The 19,513-nt window shown below is 36.5% G+C and overlaps 4 protein-coding genes across 4 annotated transcripts; 1 reads left to right on the top strand and 3 right to left on the bottom strand. All coding sequences in view use genetic code 12, as the record gives it.

Annotated features, from left to right (window-relative positions):
- Nucleotides 1-1,007: 1,007 nt before the first annotated feature.
- Nucleotides 1,008-7,781, top strand: BLM3 (Proteasome activator BLM10; the record flags this gene model as incomplete). The annotated part of the gene is made up of 1 exon (XM_001525747.2): nucleotides 1,008-7,781. One exon carries the CDS (start codon nucleotides 1,008-1,010, stop codon nucleotides 7,779-7,781), a length of 6,774 nt encoding a protein of 2,257 aa, XP_001525797.2.
- A 197-nt stretch (nucleotides 7,782-7,978) lies between these two features.
- PVL30_003201 (uncharacterized protein) lies at nucleotides 7,979-9,421 on the bottom strand (the record flags this gene model as incomplete). Its single annotated transcript, XM_001525746.2, has 1 exon — nucleotides 7,979-9,421. One exon carries the CDS (start codon nucleotides 9,419-9,421, stop codon nucleotides 7,979-7,981), a length of 1,443 nt encoding a protein of 480 aa, XP_001525796.2.
- A 1,045-nt stretch (nucleotides 9,422-10,466) lies between these two features.
- RPS10A (40S ribosomal protein S10-A) lies at nucleotides 10,467-11,410 on the bottom strand (the record flags this gene model as incomplete). Its single annotated transcript, XM_061119452.1, has 2 exons — nucleotides 10,467-10,768; nucleotides 11,359-11,410. The coding sequence occupies 2 exons, from the start codon at nucleotides 11,408-11,410 to the stop codon at nucleotides 10,467-10,469; spliced, it is 354 nt and encodes a 117-aa protein (XP_060975435.1).
- Nucleotides 11,411-12,612: 1,202 nt separating this feature from the next.
- On the bottom strand, nucleotides 12,613-14,466 carry ARN1 (Siderophore transporter; the record flags this gene model as incomplete). Its single annotated transcript, XM_001525745.2, has 1 exon — nucleotides 12,613-14,466. One exon carries the CDS (start codon nucleotides 14,464-14,466, stop codon nucleotides 12,613-12,615), a length of 1,854 nt encoding a protein of 617 aa, XP_001525795.1.
- Between the last annotated feature and the right edge of the window lie 5,047 nt (nucleotides 14,467-19,513).

Raw genomic sequence — 19,513 nt, 5'->3', positions numbered from 1 at the left:
TTCGCAACTGATGGATTAAGAGAGGAAAAAAAATTATGGACTATATGCAGTAGTTTTTTAAAGGGAAGCGCTACCAACTGAGAAGCAAATTTAATCCAATGCCATTCAGGATTTTCGTAAGTTAAAGAAACCAATCCTTTAAGATAATCAAAGAGTGATTCTTTAAATAACTTGTAATAGAGTAGGAGTAGAATATGTAGAATTGAGGAAAAAATTCTACTACTATTATGAAGACTTTAATTAGATTCGAACAGAGCATGTTCAGAATTAGTCAAAACCAAAAAATTGTAAAGTATAGTTTTGCAATCCTCTAAGTCTCATATGAACAGACAAAGCTGTTAATATATCATACACAAAAAAAAAAGAACCTTTGCAAAGATGCACCAGATAAAACATTAATCGCATCCACTATAGGTTAACGAAAAGGTACTAACTCCATCTTGATTCTCAATCTTCTACTTTTCTAATTAAACAGTGCTCTACTTAGTTCTATGTGGTATGTAGAATTTTATTCAAATCTGATCCTGATCCATCCAAACTGCATTCAGCTCAGTCTAACTCAATTTGGGTTTGTCTTGTGCTGATATGTGTAACCACATCTTTGCCATCTCTAATGATGTCATTTTTCTTCGCTCTTCATATAAATTGGCTCAACTAAATCGCCGCCGCCACCGAGAAGACCTCCACCTCCTCCCAAAAAAAAACACGCACGCACACACACATATACACATATACACATATACACACACATAATCATAGTACTTCTTGTGTGTGTGTGTCTTTTTTTTTTTTGCAGCAGATTCAATATTCTACTTTCTCCGCTATTCGTCATACAATTTATATCTGAATTTGCGAATAAATAGCCATACCAGTTCGCCATACTTACATACATATATTCATACACAAATTTATTTTTATATATATATATATATATATATATACCAACAGTAGTTATCCACACCTCAATTCAATTACCGAGTCATCGTGTATGATAACCAGCGAACCTCATGTCTCATTCAGATTCACCTTCGAAAGGTAACAACGGTGTTGGCAACAACAACAACAACAATAACAACAACAGCATATTTAGAAGGTCACCTGAGGAGACAAGGGGTGAAGGGCTCAAATTCCATGTCGAGACTCAACCACATACTCTTACATCTCCAATTCCTATAAGAACCCCTAATGCATCTAGAAGTAACCATAATAACAATATCCAAGGACAATTTCATTTCGATGCTCAGTTTACGCCCCTCGATAGTGATACCTCGCGATCATTTACTCCCACGACTTGGGGTCATGTACAACGACATGTCACGACTAGAAGACCCTCTTACAATACAATTGTATCGACTAGAGAGCAATACTACAATTTAGATTACCCAAGAGATCGAGAGTTGTTGGCAAAATTGCAATTAGACCCAACATCGAGGTTTTATGCTAGATCACGGCCTCGGACTTTGGATTTGCCCAAATTGTTACCATATGAATTGGAGAATCCACAAGACCTGGCAAAGTTTTTGAGCCATATAGTTTCACATCTCTACATTGCAATCAAATCTTTGGATATACAAGGTGCACTTTCGATATCTGCCAAGGACTTGGCCGCATTGAAAGATTCCATATCGGATGTAGATTTAGTTTTGGAGACAAACTTGTTTGAAATGGACAATGGCCAAGAAGACGATGAGCCAATGACTGAAGAGTTTGATTCCTCTGATGAGGAACTAGACCATGGAGGGGAAGACGAAGTCGGTATAGACGACAACTCCGACGGTGATGATGACGATGATGATGATGATGACGACGACGACGATGATGAAAGTACAACTGTGCAACATAAGAAATCACCCAAGTCAGCCGCCGTGGTGAGTGTTCGAACTTGGACTCATGAGCTTCTCATTTGGCTCAAAATGAAATATGATATGCCCGTCACCTTGAGAGCCAACTTGGCAAAAGTCTACTTTGCATTATGTCTTTGTAGAGGTCAACACGTTCATATCAAAACATATTTACGCGTTTTTGAAATACTCACAAAGGACCAAGAAATACTTTACGAACAGGGATTAAGATTGCCCTGGGAAGGATTGTGCAAAGAACTTGAACATTTGTTTCCTTCAGTTGATGCAATCCTGGTCTCTTTTGAAAAGAAGGATCAAAAACAATTGGCAAAATTAGCATCACGGGCATCTTACTTTTTTGATAAAGATTGTTTGCCAAAGATCTATCTGAGAATAGTGAGTAATTTTTCAGTATCAACTTCAGCACTGGTAGTTTCTGCATTGGCCTTAATGCCACTCAATTTTACACAAGGAGGTGCTGATGATGAAAATGATATACGCCATTACATAAACTCATTTTTTTACATGTGGCTTAAGTTGAATAAGACAAAAGGATTTGAGGAGCAAGTTACTTCCAGATTGGGTATTATTGCTATGGAAACGATGAAAAAATTCGACGAAAAAGTAATCAAAGACGGAAGTACAATAAGGAATGTTGTTAAATTGGGCAATTTTGGTTTATTCTCAAAAGACCAAATGGAGTTTACATTCAACGAATTGATCAATAATTTAGGTATAATGCCTAAAAAATACGCTTCGCGGAAACTAAAGTACTTCCATGGCTTTGCTTCAATGATTGTATTTTCCATTAATGGGGAGAGTGCATTTACTGAACGAGGTTTAATTCATCATTTGAGAACATTGGTGAATGCCATTGAAAGTTATATCCATCCATCTAATTCTGGTGAGTGGACGAGACCGATATCTAGATTAATAATGGCCCTTATCTATCAATTTCATAAAAGATACAATATGGAGACACAGTCAGAAAGTGGTCTTTACAATATTCCTGAGAACATGAAGATTACTTCAGAGGTCAAAAAGAAGTTTGTGTCGATATTCTTGCCAATAGTGAAAATAGGTACACACTCAAAGAGAGGAGACGTTGCCTCTGAATACTTATCGGCTTTACAACTACTTGCATATTTGGAACCAGATTATGTTTTGGAAAATACGTTATTAGATATTTACGAATCGTTGGAAGGTGTGATTTCCACCCATAGAGTAATAAACGCTCTCCGCACGATGGATACTTTGGCTCGACACTTGGTATCGACGCCTATATTTAGAGTTCACGTTACACGATTATTGTCATTAGCATTGCCTGGAGTTGATTCTAATGATTTGGAAAAGACATTACAGACATTGGAAGTGTTTTCGGCCTTTTCAACCTATATGCCTATTGCCGACCTTAATGGTGAATTTGGTGACACAATGCTAGCAATCGAATTTACTTCAAATCATGTCAACTACTTGAATACCAAATTATATGGAAGCGAACAAGAGTTTGAAGTCTCACCGGATATGGAAAGTGCTGCATTGAAATCATCCACCTCCGCGTTTAAAGAATTAATTATAGCTTTAGCTCAAAAGTTGCCTACATTACTCGAGAATTTACCCGATCCCTCAAAAAGCTCAGGGTTGGAGAAAAGCTTGGCCCTTTCGTTACCTAAATTCTTTTTTGTCATGTTTGAGTCCATGTCAGATGAGATTTTCAACATATTCAAAAATGAATTTTTAAAGTTTTCTTTAAACAATGTACACCATCTAGTTGCCAGTCCAGTTGCTGAGATCTGCGGGGCGATTATTAAGCGTGACCCAAAATGTTTCAAGGCAAACTATGAGATCTTGGTTGATAAGATTAGAGACGAGATTGATGAGAATGGAGCAGGCGTGGCTCGTACGGGCAGTGATATTGTACCTCGAGACCAAGCTTTGCTCTGGTACTTGACCATCTTGAATGAATGTGTTGGCAATGCAGGTGCTCAGTTAGTCGCCATGCATAAAGAGCTCAAAGTGTTTTCTTTTTATCTCATGGATAATGTCAAGGGCCCATGTGTTTACTCTTCATCATTTTTTGTTAACCAGGTTCTTCAGACGGTGACTAAAATCAAAATCAACGAGTGCCGTCTTATATCTCCTGATTATGAAAAGAGGCACGGTCTTACCGTAGACTGCTGGGGTGGATTTTGGGACAAAAAGGATAGATTTGAAGATCTCAAATTTGACTGGTTCATTTCTACAGAGCGGGAAATAGAATTTGCTTATGAATTTTTCAATGAACACGTGTCGAGATGTTTGAAGAATGTCACGAATATAATTGAAAGTTATGGTGCTAATGATGCTGGATCCGCAGCGGGAACAGCGGCTGGAACAGCAGTTAGTGTAGCTGCTAGTAAATCATCAATAATGATACTAGATGAACTCCGTGTTAACTTATTATACTTGGCATATTCACTGAGTGGAATTGCTTACTTGTTAGACCCGTCATTTGCAGAAGACATTCCAAATCTCAATCATGATAAGGAATCCATTCAACAACGTTTGCAACTTCTTAAACGTGTGAAGGAAATTTCTGGGATCTCTACACAAAAGGATATTCTTTACGACGAGAATGTTACTGAGAACATGAAACAAATCATGCAGGATCTCAAAAGCGAAGACCTCATAGATTACATGGCAGATTTTTCTAAAATGGGCGATATCGTTAGCGACCAGCTAAGTAATGAACATCTGAATGGCGAATTTGATAAGGAAGATGTCCCACTGACGAAATCAACACCAACAGAAAAACATCTGTTCATGCATGCAACAGGAAAAAACGTCTCTGACATCGATTTGGGAGGTAGAGGAACTCCAAGCGTTGAAGGAGTGCACATGTCTAGCATGAATCCGGCCATCACCTTCCGTGAAAGAAGCTTGTACACTTCCAACTACTTTTTTGGTAATGATGCAAAGAACAAGAGATCCAAAGATTTGTATTTGAAAATCCACAAGACTAGATACCTTATCGGACGAAGCTTGCATTTTGTCGCCAAATTCTTGAATGCCAATTTCCATGATAACATAAGAATATTCAAGAATCTTTTGTTTGCTATTGGTATTTGGATATCCGATGTAGGTAGAGAAAGGGCACTTGGTTCAAGCAATGCCGAGATTGACTACGGCTATGTTCAATATCTTCAAATAATTAATCGAGTTAGAAAGCCATTCACTCGTATTGCAATTGCTGCGCGATTAGAAATGTACCACCAGACGAGAGTTGCATTGCATGCCACAGCTAGAGCCGAAACCAACTTGGATCGTGTGTTGATCGATGATGTGGTTAAAATTGCAGCTTCAAATTATGCCGAAATATCAAACAGTGCGCAAAGAATGCTACTTGATGGTATGAAAAGATTGAGCGGATCTTATAATCATATAATTAAGACGGCATTCAAGAACTTGAGCAGTGCCTTAGAGTCAGAACAGCCCAAGGAAATCGAGAATGCGTTGAAAGTATTTGCGCTCAAACGTATCAAGTACAAGTTGCACAATGATTATTTCAACCTTCACAAGTTTGTTGATTTGCTTCATCGCTCATTGAAGGTCGATGATCCGAAAGTGTACAAGCTTGCGCAAGCATTGTTTACCAGTATATCGAAAGGGGTCTCTTTACCTAGCAAAGTATGCATAATTGATGAGCAAGCGATAGATCTGATTAGACCACCTGATCAATGTATTGATTTGGAAATTAAAGCAGTTCAGCTCGCCAAAGAAAAGAAAAGAAAGATTTATTATGATCGATTGGAAAGGCTTCAGCACAAAGTTTTGGAAGAACAACGACACAATTCTCATTGGAAAGTAACTTTACTGAACTTGGAGTTGTTGCTGAATTTGCAATCGTATTTGGAACTTCCTGTAAGGTCTGATATTTTGCAGACGTTGTTCAACGAATCTTCGCAAGAACACCCTATCGTTTCGAGACATGCTTTAGTGGGTATTACTCGAGTCATTACCAAACTTCGTATTTTGGATCGTTACAGTTATGATGTAAAGAATTGTTATGACTTGGATCATCGTTCAAAATCTGAACAAATTATTTCAACAAAGCCAAGGAGAAACGAGTCATATTATAAAGTTTGGAAGGAAGAATTCGACACTTGCCAAGAGATGCCGCATTATTTCATTGATAACAAGCCAAGTAAAGGATGGTTATTCTGGGGCGACGAGATGCTTGCATTATCTTCGCAGCCTTCTTTTCAATTGGAAATGCGTCCTAACGACCTTGAGTCACTAACTAAATTTGGCGAGCGGATCACTCGAGAGTGGCTTTTAAAGCTTTTGAAAATGTGGGTCTCGGAAGCAGAAAACAGTAATGCTTTTCAAGTGACCGACGTTATAACAATCGAATCAATTATTTTATTGATGTCAAATAATTTAGTTCCAAATCTTAGTTACAAAGACCTCTTGGGCCTTGTTGATGAAATATACGTTAGCGATGAAAAAAGTGCACACATTGTTACTTGTGAGGTATTGGCTGGTGTTCTCTTGGCGTCGAAGTTTACGTCACCAATCTACTTTGAAGATCGAGATGAGTTTGTTGGGCAGTATTTGCGCAGAGTACTAGACTCTGATATCTCACCGGGTACGCTGGCGACATGGAGCTTATTTTCCATGTGGGTACCAGGACATGCAGACATTAGAAGATTTTACAAAGTTATGGATGAAATTATGAACTTTACAATTGACCCCAAGTCCGACTCGGCCTTTAAAGATTCAACTCGCTTGAGCTATGTGCGGGCTGTTACATCTGCACTCTCTTGGCGGTTGGCAGATGTTGACAAGTACCTTGATTTGTGTTTGGCAAATATCAATCACAAATATAATGCAGTAAGAAAAGAGATTGGTGTGTTCATGGCTATATTGTCCATCAATTATTATTTGGATTCATTTGCCGATAGCAAAGTGTTTTTGAAAGGATGCAATGATGGTATCAACTCACTACTTTTAAATGCACTGCAGAATGAGCGCGGAGCTATTAGCAAAATACCACAATTATTTGCTGAAACTGAGCGCAAGCGTAATGAAGTTATGCATTTGACTCCACAGGAGATATTGGTATCTGATTACATCAATACGGCGTCAACATTATTGTACTGGTTGAAACAAGATTTGAACACTAATGCAAGTATATTGCTTCAAGAATATGTTCCTCAATATATCGTTCCATTTTTGTTGAATCTTATCAACATGAAAGAAGTTTGTCAGTTGGGTCAAATTGACCCAATCACGGCCTTCAAAAAGGTTTCACAAATTGCTTACATTAAGGAATACTTGGAGTCAATTGTAGAGATGTTGGAAAGTTATACAAAGCGAGATTTGGGCATTGTTCAAACAATTGTTATTGGTGAATTTACCGAGACGATTTATTTCAGAAACTTGTTCAAATTGTCAAAAGAACAAAGAGAGAGGATTATAAACATTACCAATTCATTGTTGTACCATAGACATTTGGAGGTTCGAGAAGCCGAATCGGCAACTTTATCTGGTCTTATCCATATGCTTCCAGTTGAAGATGTTGAGCATGTTGTCCATAAATTCATCAAGTCGTACACCTCGCAATTGGACGAAGTGCGTGTCAAATACAAGAAAAAGGGAGGCATCAAAAACTTATCACAAGAAGACATTGTTAAAGCTCATGGGGCAACTTTGGGCCTTGGCTCTCTTGTTCATGCATTTTCATTTGCCTCTCCGCCACCTCAATGGGTTCCACATATCTTGACCACGCTAGCAAATAAATCCACTGGACTTCCGGGTATAGTTGGTAAGACGGCCAAAGAAACATTGGGTAAGTTTAGAAAAGATAGACAAGACACATGGCACGTGGATAGCAAGATATTCAATGAAGATCAGATTCAAGATCTAGAGGGTGTCTTGTGGAGAAGTTATTTTATATAGTTCCTCCTCCTTTTTTATCTTCTTCTTCTTCTTCTTCACTTTAAACATTTTAGAAAAACAAAAGGATATTTAGTTAAAAGTGTTTATTAATATATTAATACACGTAGATTGAGAATACAAATTATAATTATTGAAAGAAAAATCGGCGATGGCAACAGTAATAGTAGCAGTAACCGTAACAAAAAAAAAAAAATTAGCTATGACATGTTGCTGATCTCAAACAAAAAATCTGAGAAACCAATTGTTGCCGTACCAGAAAGATCCTTGTCGTATTTTTTGAAAATGTCTGTAAGTTTTCTCAAGTAGATTAAGAGTTCAATAAACATGTCGAATTTGAGCCTTCCAATTTCTCCGCCGCCACCTAAACCACCATCGCTTTTTGCAGTATATTTGGAGAATAAATGGAGCACAAGATCTATATCTAGCTTATACCCGATTTGTTCCAAAATCTTTTGAAACTCACCAAATGATATATCACCAGACTTGTCGGCGTCGGCTTGGATAAATAATTTTTTGTACGCCGAAAGGTATTTCCATAATGAAACAAATTGATCAAAGTTTAAGGACTTATTAGAGGAGTCATACGACGATGATGAGGTGGAAGAACTCGAACCATCACTCTTTTTTTGAGCTGTAAATAGATTGAGCATTAGTTTGATTGTCGACTCATGGAATCTCGTATGGTCGAAATTCAACAAAGCATACGATAACTCTTTGGCGGAAATTCTTCCCAGTTTGTTGGTGTCAACTTTTTCGAAAACACTTCGAAGTTCAATTTCTAATTTCTGTTTTGAAGTCAATGTGGTGCTGTTGTTGTTGTTGTTGTTGTTGTTGTTTGTAGATAATGATTCCTTCGATCTGTTGCTTGGTTGCTTATAATGCTGATGCATACGAGGTGGTGAATCAGTCTGTTGCATCATCATCTGCAGTGGTTGCAGTGGTTGCAGCAGCAGCAGCTGTTGCTGCGGTGGTGGTGGTTTTTTACTCACTGGATGGGAAGTGTGAGATTGAGGTATATATTGGTTTTGATCGAAATGTTGCTGACTTGACGATGAGGTGTGACGCCCTTGAGGAATCTGTTGCTGTGATACCGATTGAGGTGGCAATTGATAATGTTGTTGTGGAGCAGGAACAGATTGTGCAGCATGTGGATTACTGTACATCATAGCGCCATTCTGCGGCAGCAGAGCATAGGTTTGTTGAATCTGCTGTGGTTGTGGAGGAAGTGGCAGTTGTGGGTGTTGTGGCTGCAGCAGCATATGCTGGTACATAGGCGGTTGCGGTTGCTGCTGATGATGATAAATGGGTGCTTGTGGCATAGGTGCATACTGCTGTGGTTGTTGCTGTTGCTGTTGCAGGTACATGTATTGAGATTGAGGAGTTGGTGGCACGGCGTAAGCTTGTTGTTGTTGCTGTGGTTGCTGTTGTGGTTGGTAAGGAACAGAATGCGAACTATTTGTACGAGGTGCCTTGTATTGTTGTTGTTGTTGTTGTTGTTGTTGTTGCTGTGGTGGTGGTGGCGGTGGTTGATACTTCACTTTTTGACCACTGTATGGTTGCTGCACCAGCAGCAGGTGCTTCTTTGGATACTGTTGTTGATGCTGTTGATAAGGCGTGGGCATCTGGGGTAAGTCGTTCATTGCAACAAGTAGATTACTGAAATTTTACGCGAAATGTTGTTTCTAAAATACTGGAGTATATCAGATGTAAATATAATGATTTCACAATTTGGCGATCTCAAATCAAGTTCCCAATATTTTAGTGTATTGCTTGTGAATGAAATAGTGTGAAGAAGAGATCAAGTCTTAAAAAATAAAACAAAACAATATTGGTCTCTTCTAGGTGCTTTTACTTTATTATCCATATAAGGAAACTAATTTAGACAAATATTTATATTTAGTAGATTAAAGTCAAAGCAGAAAAAAACTGCTTTTTTTAGTTCTCACTTTCTAAACCCACACCAAAGAGTTTCAGCTTTATATATTAAATGTATATATATGTATATACACATACACATACACATACACATACATACGTCAGAATGGTTGTGCTTATATACACGACCTAATTTCAGAGCATACACGTCTAATGAAATATATGTTTTTACAGATTGCATTCACAATCATCACCAAAGATGATCATTATTCCTATCGCTAACATTCCCTTGTCTCTTCTTCTTCTTCTTCTTCTTCTGCTTCCTCCTTTCCCTGTTAAAAATTCTCGTGTCTCTTTTGCAGCATTTATGTGGCATTCTCCTTTTTTTTTTTAAGAGAACCCATTGTGTATATCGTATTTATCGCAGAATTTAGTCCAACTTTCTTGTTGAAATTTATTTATTCATCAAGAGGCGCGGGTCAAAGTGTACCAAGACATAAAGGCAATAAGGAAAGAGATAGGAGACTAGTTGTTCTCTTTGGCGAAAAAAAATAACAACATGATAGAGAATTTCAGAGTATATGTAAAGGAACAAACGGAACCGAAAAGGAAGGAGCTATAACAGAAAAAAGGGATGAGGTGTAAGGGATAAGGAATATGAGATAAGGGATAAGGAACCAGATTTTACAATTCATGGTGGCTCGTAGTAATCTTGCACACACAATTCCTCTATCAAAAATACAGATAAATCATTAAATTTTTATTTATGATGAAACCTAACAAAAACACCCTAGCATACTAGCAAAGAGTTTAATCTCTTCTTCTGAAACCACCTCTGCCACCTGGACCAGCTCTACCAGGTCTTTGTCTTTCAGCTGGAGCAGCCTTCAATCTGGTCAATGGCAAGATTCCTTCTGGGATGTTCAACTCAGTTCTCAAGTAGTCCAAACCTTCATCGGTCAATGTGTAGTAGTAGTATTGCCATGAGAATTGGGTCTTGACGTAACCTTTACTGGTCAATGATTGCAAAGCCTTGATGACGTAAAGGTTTCTGGTGTCAATCTCCTCGTGCTTTGGTTGGTCAAAGTCCTTCTTAGCGACAACGACACCCTCTATATATTATATTGTTAGTATTTACTCTCAACCACGTGGATTTGAAATCGGATACGGGGAAAAAAAAGGAAACAAGGAAAGATGAGACCTTGAAAGATAGTTTGAAACTCTTTGTAAGAAAAAAACAAACAAAAACAAAAACAAAAACAAGAAAGTATCAATGCACATGACTTGGATGTAATGAACTGCCAAAAAAATGTACTGTATAAAACATAGCCCATCACTGTCGTTATTTCTTCAACTTAATCTTCACATGGCAAAAAAATTCGTGTTTATGAACACACATGGCGGTATATCGATTATATGATTCGTTTAAAGTTATCATATTGATGAATTCCTGGTTAAAATTATCTCCAAATAAACACATAAATGGGGGTTTTAAATAAAAGTACTTTACTTTATCTGTTTCCCCATCTGTAGCAGTAGATCCAAGATCCATATTCAAATGTACTTGCAAACTTTCTTTCCATGCATTCATTCTTCAAAATCTTCTCTTGTCTTTCTTCATTTCAAATCAAGAATCTCCACTATCTTCAGCCCAATCTTCATTTATCCTTCGATTCCGCAAGGTTCAATAAAAAAAACATACCTTGGAAGAGGTATTGGTGGATCTTCTTTCTGTCTTCTTTAGGAATGAGCATGTTCTGACGTCTATGTGGTGGTTGATCTATCCAAAAGGTATTTCAAGAGGCAGACTTGACTCTTTTTTTTTTCAAGATTTTTCAATATACTTCGAAATTTTTTTTTTCTCTCTCTCACTCTCTGCTTTACCTTTGTTCTCACTATGCTAGCTTCACTTCCTATTTTGCATACTCTCTCAAAAAAATCTCTTTTTCCTCCTACGCCTAAATTTTCGCGCTCGTGGTAGTTGCGCAGAGTGTATGTGCCATACTTAGTGTAGCTTAACTATGGGCTTGCGCGCATATAGTAAAACCATATAAGACTAGAATATACATTTGTGTAATATATATCGGCTACCAAATGGTTTCACGTGGCTGTAAAAAATAATAGTACATACTATTACATATGATTTATGATATAACGTGCTCGCTTTAGAAAAAAGGGCAAGAACCCTAATTGTTTGATTCTCTTTCTTTTGGACTTCAACTAAACGAGATTATCAACCCCGCAAATCAATTTACAGGAACTAGTCTTTTTTGCATTGCCTAGATACATTTTAACAAGAGCAACAAGGCAAATGCATTGGCTAACCAAATACTCTAACTCGCTCTAAACATTTCTACATATTACTTTTGTCTTTGTTTCTACTTTGACCCAATTTAAATCACTGTAATATTCTAGTAGTACCTACATCAACTTGATTACTCTTTAATCTATGATTAATAAAATTTGAAAAGCAAGAAAATGATGATAATATTACTACTACTACTACTAATAATAATAATCATTTGTCAGACTTAAGTAGTGTTTGATATGCTTCAAGTCTGCTTAAATAATATGATTATTACTAGTTTTGTGGGTGAACTAAAGATAAACTGTTCTGACAAGCTCAGGTCCTCAGTTATTTGAGTGTATTAGCCACGTATACTTCGAGTGGTGAGATCACGTGATTCTTACTTACATGTGACTTTTACCAGTCATATTGTTCCATATTGGGTTATAATATTTGTGGAGTATTATTCATTTGACCATATTGGGAGTACCAAGTTGTAGTTAAGAAAGGTAAAGGTTAAGACGATTTTCTACACAACTTTAATATCGAGTATAAATGGTAGTGAATAATAGTCTGGGTATGACATATTTTTATATAAAGAAAACATCAACAATACTAAGAAAAAACACACGAAATATTATAAAACAATTAGTCTGTACTCTAAATACATTAAACACGTTCAGCTCTGGTTCTTCCAAAGTTCTCAAAGAATCCACCTAAGGTTTCTTGTTTTTCTTTTTCTTCAACTTGTTCCAACGATTGCTCTCTAGTCAACTCGTGGTCTCTCAAGAAGAATGCAGAAAGAATCATTGGTGCAACGAAACAAAGACACACAATCATCAAGATTCTTTGCACTTCACCATATGCCTTAACGGCACCTTCTCTTTCGTCAGTTCCCCATGCATAAGTGCTTGCAAATGTGTATGGGTCAGAGTAGACGCTGGTAGCAAGGTCTGTTGGTAAGTGTTCAGACAATTTCTTGAACAAGGTTTGAGACCAAATTGCGCCTGCAACGGAGGCACCAACGGCGTAACCAACTCTGTAAAGTGTGTACAATGCAGAAGTAACCACAGCCATGTGTTCGTGGCTAACACAACTTTGGGCACTGACGGTGATTGGGTAAGTGAAGAAACCGGTACCGATACCCATCACCACCATAGCACCAATTATACCAGCGTGTGCGGACAAGGTTGATCTGTAATTGTACATAAGACCAAATGCAACCATCCACAAGGAACAACCAAAGATGATGAATGGTTTCATGTGACGGAAGTAAGCAACGAATAAACCAAAGAAAAATCCACACACCACACTAGCAAAGGATGAGACACTGGAGATTCTGGTTGCTGATTTCATTGACTCGTTAACGGCAACAATCAACACTGTGTAAAGGAAACTTGCCTCAACGGCATAGACAAAGTCAAACAAGAAGGAAATTACTGCACCTGACCAAATACCACGGTCCTTCATCAATGACAAGGGTAAGATTGGGTCTTTGGCAAAGTTTTCCCAAACGCAAAATACTATGATGAGCACGGCACCAATTACAATTGGGGCAATGATGTTGCCTTGTTTCCATTTCTCTTGTGTACCACCGGCAAGAGTCAATGGGATCAAAAGACAACCCAAGGAAACAACCATCAAGATAAGACCAATGACATCCAATCTCCAAAACAAGTATTTGATAAATCCAACAAATCCCAATTCTTGGAACTTGGTTTGTCTTTGTTTAAACACCTTCCATTCCTCGGTTTTACCAGCAAGCCATCTCATGTGGATCATGCAGCAAAGGAATGGGATACAAGCCAAGGGCAAGATAAATGCCCACATACCGATACCCCATCCCCAGTTGGTACCAACTGCCTCGGTAACATTACCTGAAATCCAGGTGTTGATGATAAATGGGAACGAGGGACACAATGAGAAGTATAATCTCCATCTCAAACTTGAAAAGTCTGAAAGGATAAACAACAACACCATAATGATACCACTGTATCCAATTTGGTACAATACAGCACCTGCAACATATGCGTTAATGGTTGGTGATTGGGATTCGATAATTGTTCCGACAACGTAAAATAATACAGCAACAATAAACAATTCCAAACGGCCAAACACGTCAGATAATCTTGCGTAAACTGGTTGTGCGGCAGCGGCAGTTAAAGCGGTGATGGCATTCACGGTGGTCAACAATGAATGTTCACTCCATGACGCAGTTGCGTAAGCGGTATAAACGTATCTGGTTTGTGAGTCCAAACCGTATGCGTAACCAACGAGGAATGCGGAGAACAACAAGACGAGTTTGTACCAAAAGGTGTGTTTCCATTGTTCTGCTAACAATTCTGCCTTAATAACACCGATTGATTTGGGTGCTTCGACGGCTTGCTCAACGACATCGTTGGTGGTATTGTCATTGAAATGTGAGTTTTTATCGTCGTAAACTGGGGCTTTTTCATCCAAGTTGGAGCCAGAAACAGAGCCTGAACGAGAGCTCGATGTTTTGTGCTCTAGCGAAGAACTCATTTCTTGTGTTTAGGTATGACTAGTGATGACGATGATGAAGAAGGAAAAGGAGGAGGAGGATGTGATGATGATAAATGGATGAAGAAAAGGAAAAGAAGATGTAAGTTTCATATTTCAGACAAATTGTGAAATTAGGGGGAAATGGCATGTATATTTATACATCTGATAAAAGTGAGCAGAAGGGAGTGAAGAGGAAGGAGAAGAAGAGGAGGTGGAGCAGGAGCAAGAAAAAGTCTGAGGAGGCTTTGGGACAGAAACAACAATAATAACAATAATAATAGGGAGATGGTTTAGATATCGGAAAATAGTCCTAAAACGGGTGTGAAATTCTGGGATGAGCAAAAAAAAAAAAATATTGTAGTTGCCGTTGGTGCTTTTTGTGTTGTTGGCTTACAGTGCACCAGCAAGTGACAAGAGACAAGAGACAAGAGACAAAAGGAAAAATGGAAAATGCTATTGTTTTTTACAACTTTAGGTTTTGATGCATTTGCCAAATATGTATTTAGGTTTCTTATTGTGCAAATGATGAAGAGTCAGCAAGAGAAAGAGACACTGGGATTGTAATAACACATTGTCAGTGTTTATTCCTTTTTCTTTTTACTTTCTTTTCTTTACACTTTTCATTTTTCTCTTGTTTCTTTCTTTCTTTTTTGCTTGATTTATTTATTTCTTCTAGGATCAAGAACTTCAAAGGACTATTGTTCTTTGGAATATTTAGGTTGTATATGTTGGATAAACTGCAACCACTTAACTTAATGCTTGATCTAAAAATTCTAGTGGATAAACGTTGTCTGCACAAAGGATAAAGGTTGAGGAAGTACATGATTTTATATGCCGAGAGTAAAAAAAAAGGCAGAGTAAAAATAAAAAAGAATGAAACGACATATAAAGGAGGTGTGGTATACACTTTCCAGATAATTTACTGATTCCCTTGAGTAGTTTTAGCTTCTTTTTTTTTTGGTCTTTATCCTTTGCAAATAAAAACCAGTCAATATTGCTGATAGAATACTTCAAAGAACAATTTTGTTTGATTCTTTTTTTCCGGTGGTGGTGTTCATTGTAATCATTTTTTGTAACCACAAAAATTATAAATTTTCTTAACCGTTTTTTTTATTTTTTATTTTTTATTTTTTATTTTTTATTTTTTATTTTTTATTTTTTATTTTTTATTTTTTATTTTTTATTTTTTATTTTTTTGAAAGGCATTTTGACAAATTCTAATTGAGGAGGTACTTCCGATTGACGATACTAACCATATACTATTCTTCAACATAGGCTTAGACATATATACAAGTTTGTTTGAAGCCTATAGAGTAAAGAATAAGCTGAAACGCAAAGAGAGAATTTTTTTTTCTTTCTTTCTATATCTTCTTTGTACTTGTAAAAAAAAATTATGTTTTTGGGAATTACATTTGGTTCATTACGCTACTTGTGCATTGTCTTGATTGAAGTTGGGGAAATGACCTTGAAATTTTGAAGAAGAATAAAAGAAAAAAAAGAAGAAATGATAGGGTATGCAGAAAAGGGGTGTGTGTGTGTGTGTGCATTATATCAATTTCTCTCAAATGTAACAATGATGTAGTTTCTTTTTCCACCTTCCTCTGTAGATAAATATTGATTGGTTGATTGGTTGGTGTTGTGTCTTGCTCTTTGCTTTTATCTGATTGATCAGTGGCATAGTGGAACGGTAAAAGAAAAAGAAATTTATTTTTATTTTTTTATTTTTATTTTTTTCAACCACAAAAACAACCAACGATCAACAAAAAGGGCTAAAAGAAAGCAAACTTTTCACTTTTTTTTTTTCGTAACTACAACTGGTTTTGAAACAGCAGAGAAGTCAAGTTAAACACAATTAATTACCTTCCTTCCATTTCATTTTGTTTTGTTCTTTTCTTCTCTACATACATTTCGTCTCTTGTCTGACCTCAATTCATATTTTATTTTTTTCAAAAGTCTCTTGGCTCTACTGTTGTTGAAAAGTGCAGTGTCATCACATTTGAGGTGCAGAGGCGGTTGCCAATGCATTATTCTTGACACATTCAAATCTTTTTTTTATGTGCTTTTTATTCTTGTCCCGCCGAGGTTAAATAAGGTGAAAGAGAAAGAGAAAACCAGTAACAACAACAACAGGCATAAGGATACAAATTTTACAAAAGAAACAATATTTTCATACAATGAAAACAACAAAGTTTTTAGCGTTTGCAACTACTAATATGGAGTTGACATGGGGTGTTTTAGTAAAGACAAGGAAAGAATTAACAAAAGAATTGACGACAATTCTTAAAACTATCTAGGCGTTGGTGCTTATTCTTTTTTGTTGATTTTTTTTAACCAGTCACTATTAAGGTGACTTTCTGCTTTGCTGAATTTGTTTTCATTTTTCTTTTTACCAATCAATAGAATGAAATTGAGCAACTTGACAACTGATAAATCCGTCACCAGCAACCACTTGGTCCTACAACAATGACATTCTGTGTATACTTAAGATTTGTGCTTCAAATTTTTTTTAATCTTTTTCAATTTATTTCAATTTTTGTTCTTGGTAAACATTGCAACTTTTGCATATACGCTAGGAGTACAACATGTGTAATACAAACAATGTCGTAGTAATTACTCACATACTTATAAACGCTTGTTTCCTTATTATACACAGGTGTCGAGTGTACCAATTGGTTTTCATCTCTTTGGTATAATGCATTGTGAAAAAAAAGTTGTAAATATCAACTAGCAAGAAAAAATTAGAGTGCTATTTTAGCATTGAATGCATTGTATGCCTATAGTGTGACGTAAAGTAAAATATTTTTATTTAGCAAATTGCGAGAATCGGGAATGCTAACTTTTTTTTTATTGCAATTATTTTGTCTAATTTATCATCATCATCATCATCATCATCATTATCAACAACAAATATCTAATCTTTTCCATCTTGGCTTGTAAAACACCCCCCCTTTCTAATCTGTCTAATATTGCGTTCTTGGGGTTTTTCCTGTTTCAAACTTCAATAATACTTCTTTTCTTTGGATTTTGCCGTAGAGGCGGTGTTTTACAAATTACTATTATCAACACATCTTAGTCTCTTATAGTTGTTAAACGAAGTCTAAATCTATGTTCTTTTTTCTTTTGTATGCTTTTCTTTTGGCTATTATTATTTCAAAGTACTGGTTATATTGAGATACTCATCAATAGTTATGCGTTCCTCGGAATAAGGATAGAGATACGAAGCAACAACAAAAAAAAAAAAAGGAAAAAAAAATAATAAAGGATAATTGTTCACTTTCATAACCATTAGTAAATTATTACTATTTCCTTTCCTTTCTTTCTTTACTTTCTTTCTTACTTTTGCCTCTCCAAGTATTAAACTGAATCGGAACTACTTCCCAAATCAGTATAATTGTAGATTTGAACTAAAATCTGCAATTTTACTTGACAGCAAATTAAAAATGAAAGACAGCAAAAACAATTACAAATTCAAATTATGAATAGTATGTCAGAAATTTAGAGCTTTACTAATGAAAAAGTAAGGTTTAGACTGGACCTGTGTCACCTAAAACGACAACAAAATTTTGACTTAACTGTAGCACTGACCGAGCAGAAAACAGACCAGAGCTACAGTACAGTCAATGTTTGTATTTTTCCATTTTTTTAACTCGGATTTGTTCATCCATGTTGCCATCTCTATTTTGTTTTTTTTTAATCTTCAATTCATTTCCCCGCTACCAAGTCTAAACCTGTTAAGAATGAGAAGGACAATAAGATCTTGATGCTAATGAGTCTCCAATGTTCCATTGCAAAATCATAGTGAAAAGAAATTTGATCAACTTTTTTTTTTTTAAAAAAAAAAAGATGTTACTGCAACCTTCCACCTTCCATTCCCCCCCTTTCTTTTCACCCAAACACATGTCACAATTATCAAAGTATGTATCAAATACGTATTAGACACATTGTATACACCGTTGCAACACCACTATTCCATTCTTTTATTTTCTTTTTTTTTGTTTTTTTTTTTGTAGTTTCTACTTATTTACATAAATATGGTTTCACGTTGAGGAGCCGCACGATTTGCCTGGGTATATATTTTACTCTCACCAACAAAACTGGTTTGTACCCTCTGTGGTACAGTCGCTTTACAAATGCGGCCCAACTAGCGTCGTTTCGCATTTACCCGCCAACACAAGCTTCTTTTCTCCTTCAAAGTGAGGGGACAAAAAAGGAAAGAGACAAATATGTCTTACTTTTGCGGGTGGGAAATTCGGTGGTATACTCCATTCAAAATTTATACAATTGTTTAATTGAAACTGCTCTTGAGAGCTTTCTTCTTCTTCTTCCTTTCTTCAGAATTTTTGAAATATGAGAATATGAAAAAGGATGAGAGAGAGAGGGGGGAGGGTAAACCTTAGCGTGAAAACGCATGGGCGATGTTACAAGCAATACAACACATACATTTTATGTGATGGGAATTAGCATCGTTATTGAATGGTTGACTGTTGACGAATAAGAGAGAAGGGTGAATCCAGTTTTATGTGTCATTTGTTTACCACTTGTGGTTTTATAAATTGCATGGGGCTTCTTTCTCTCATTCTCTCTTTCGCAGGAGTTGTTTAGTGCAATATGCGAACTTGGATTAAATCACATTTAGTCCAAGCACCCGATACCGATCATCGACGTGAGTTGAGCCAATTTTTTTTTGTTTAATTTTGTTTAGTTTTGTTTTGTTTTGACCAATTTACTTCATCCAATACTCTGATATCATTATCATCATCATCAACATTTTGTTTCGCTTCACTTTTTATTTTTTTACACGGTGGTTCGAAACTTATCCGCGTAGAGATTTCTTCTTATTCTTTTTGCCTCGTTTTCAATTTTTCTGTTGTTTGGAATGCAAATCATCACGCATGTTCCCCTCGTTTATTTTATTTCTTTTTTTCTTTCTATTTTTTTTAGCTTGATTCATAATTACATGTGCAACCAACCAATTCATTACCAGTTACAACCATATAGAGATTAGCAATTACATTTCAACAACAACCACAAAAAAGTAAGCAAGGAA

Source organism: Lodderomyces elongisporus, chromosome 4 (assembly GCF_030384665.1).
Source record: "Lodderomyces elongisporus chromosome 4, complete sequence".
Classification (NCBI taxonomy): domain Eukaryota; kingdom Fungi; phylum Ascomycota; class Pichiomycetes; order Serinales; family Debaryomycetaceae; genus Lodderomyces; species Lodderomyces elongisporus.
The sequence above is the reverse complement of the archived record's forward strand: the minus strand, read 5'-3'. Positions and strand labels throughout refer to the sequence as shown.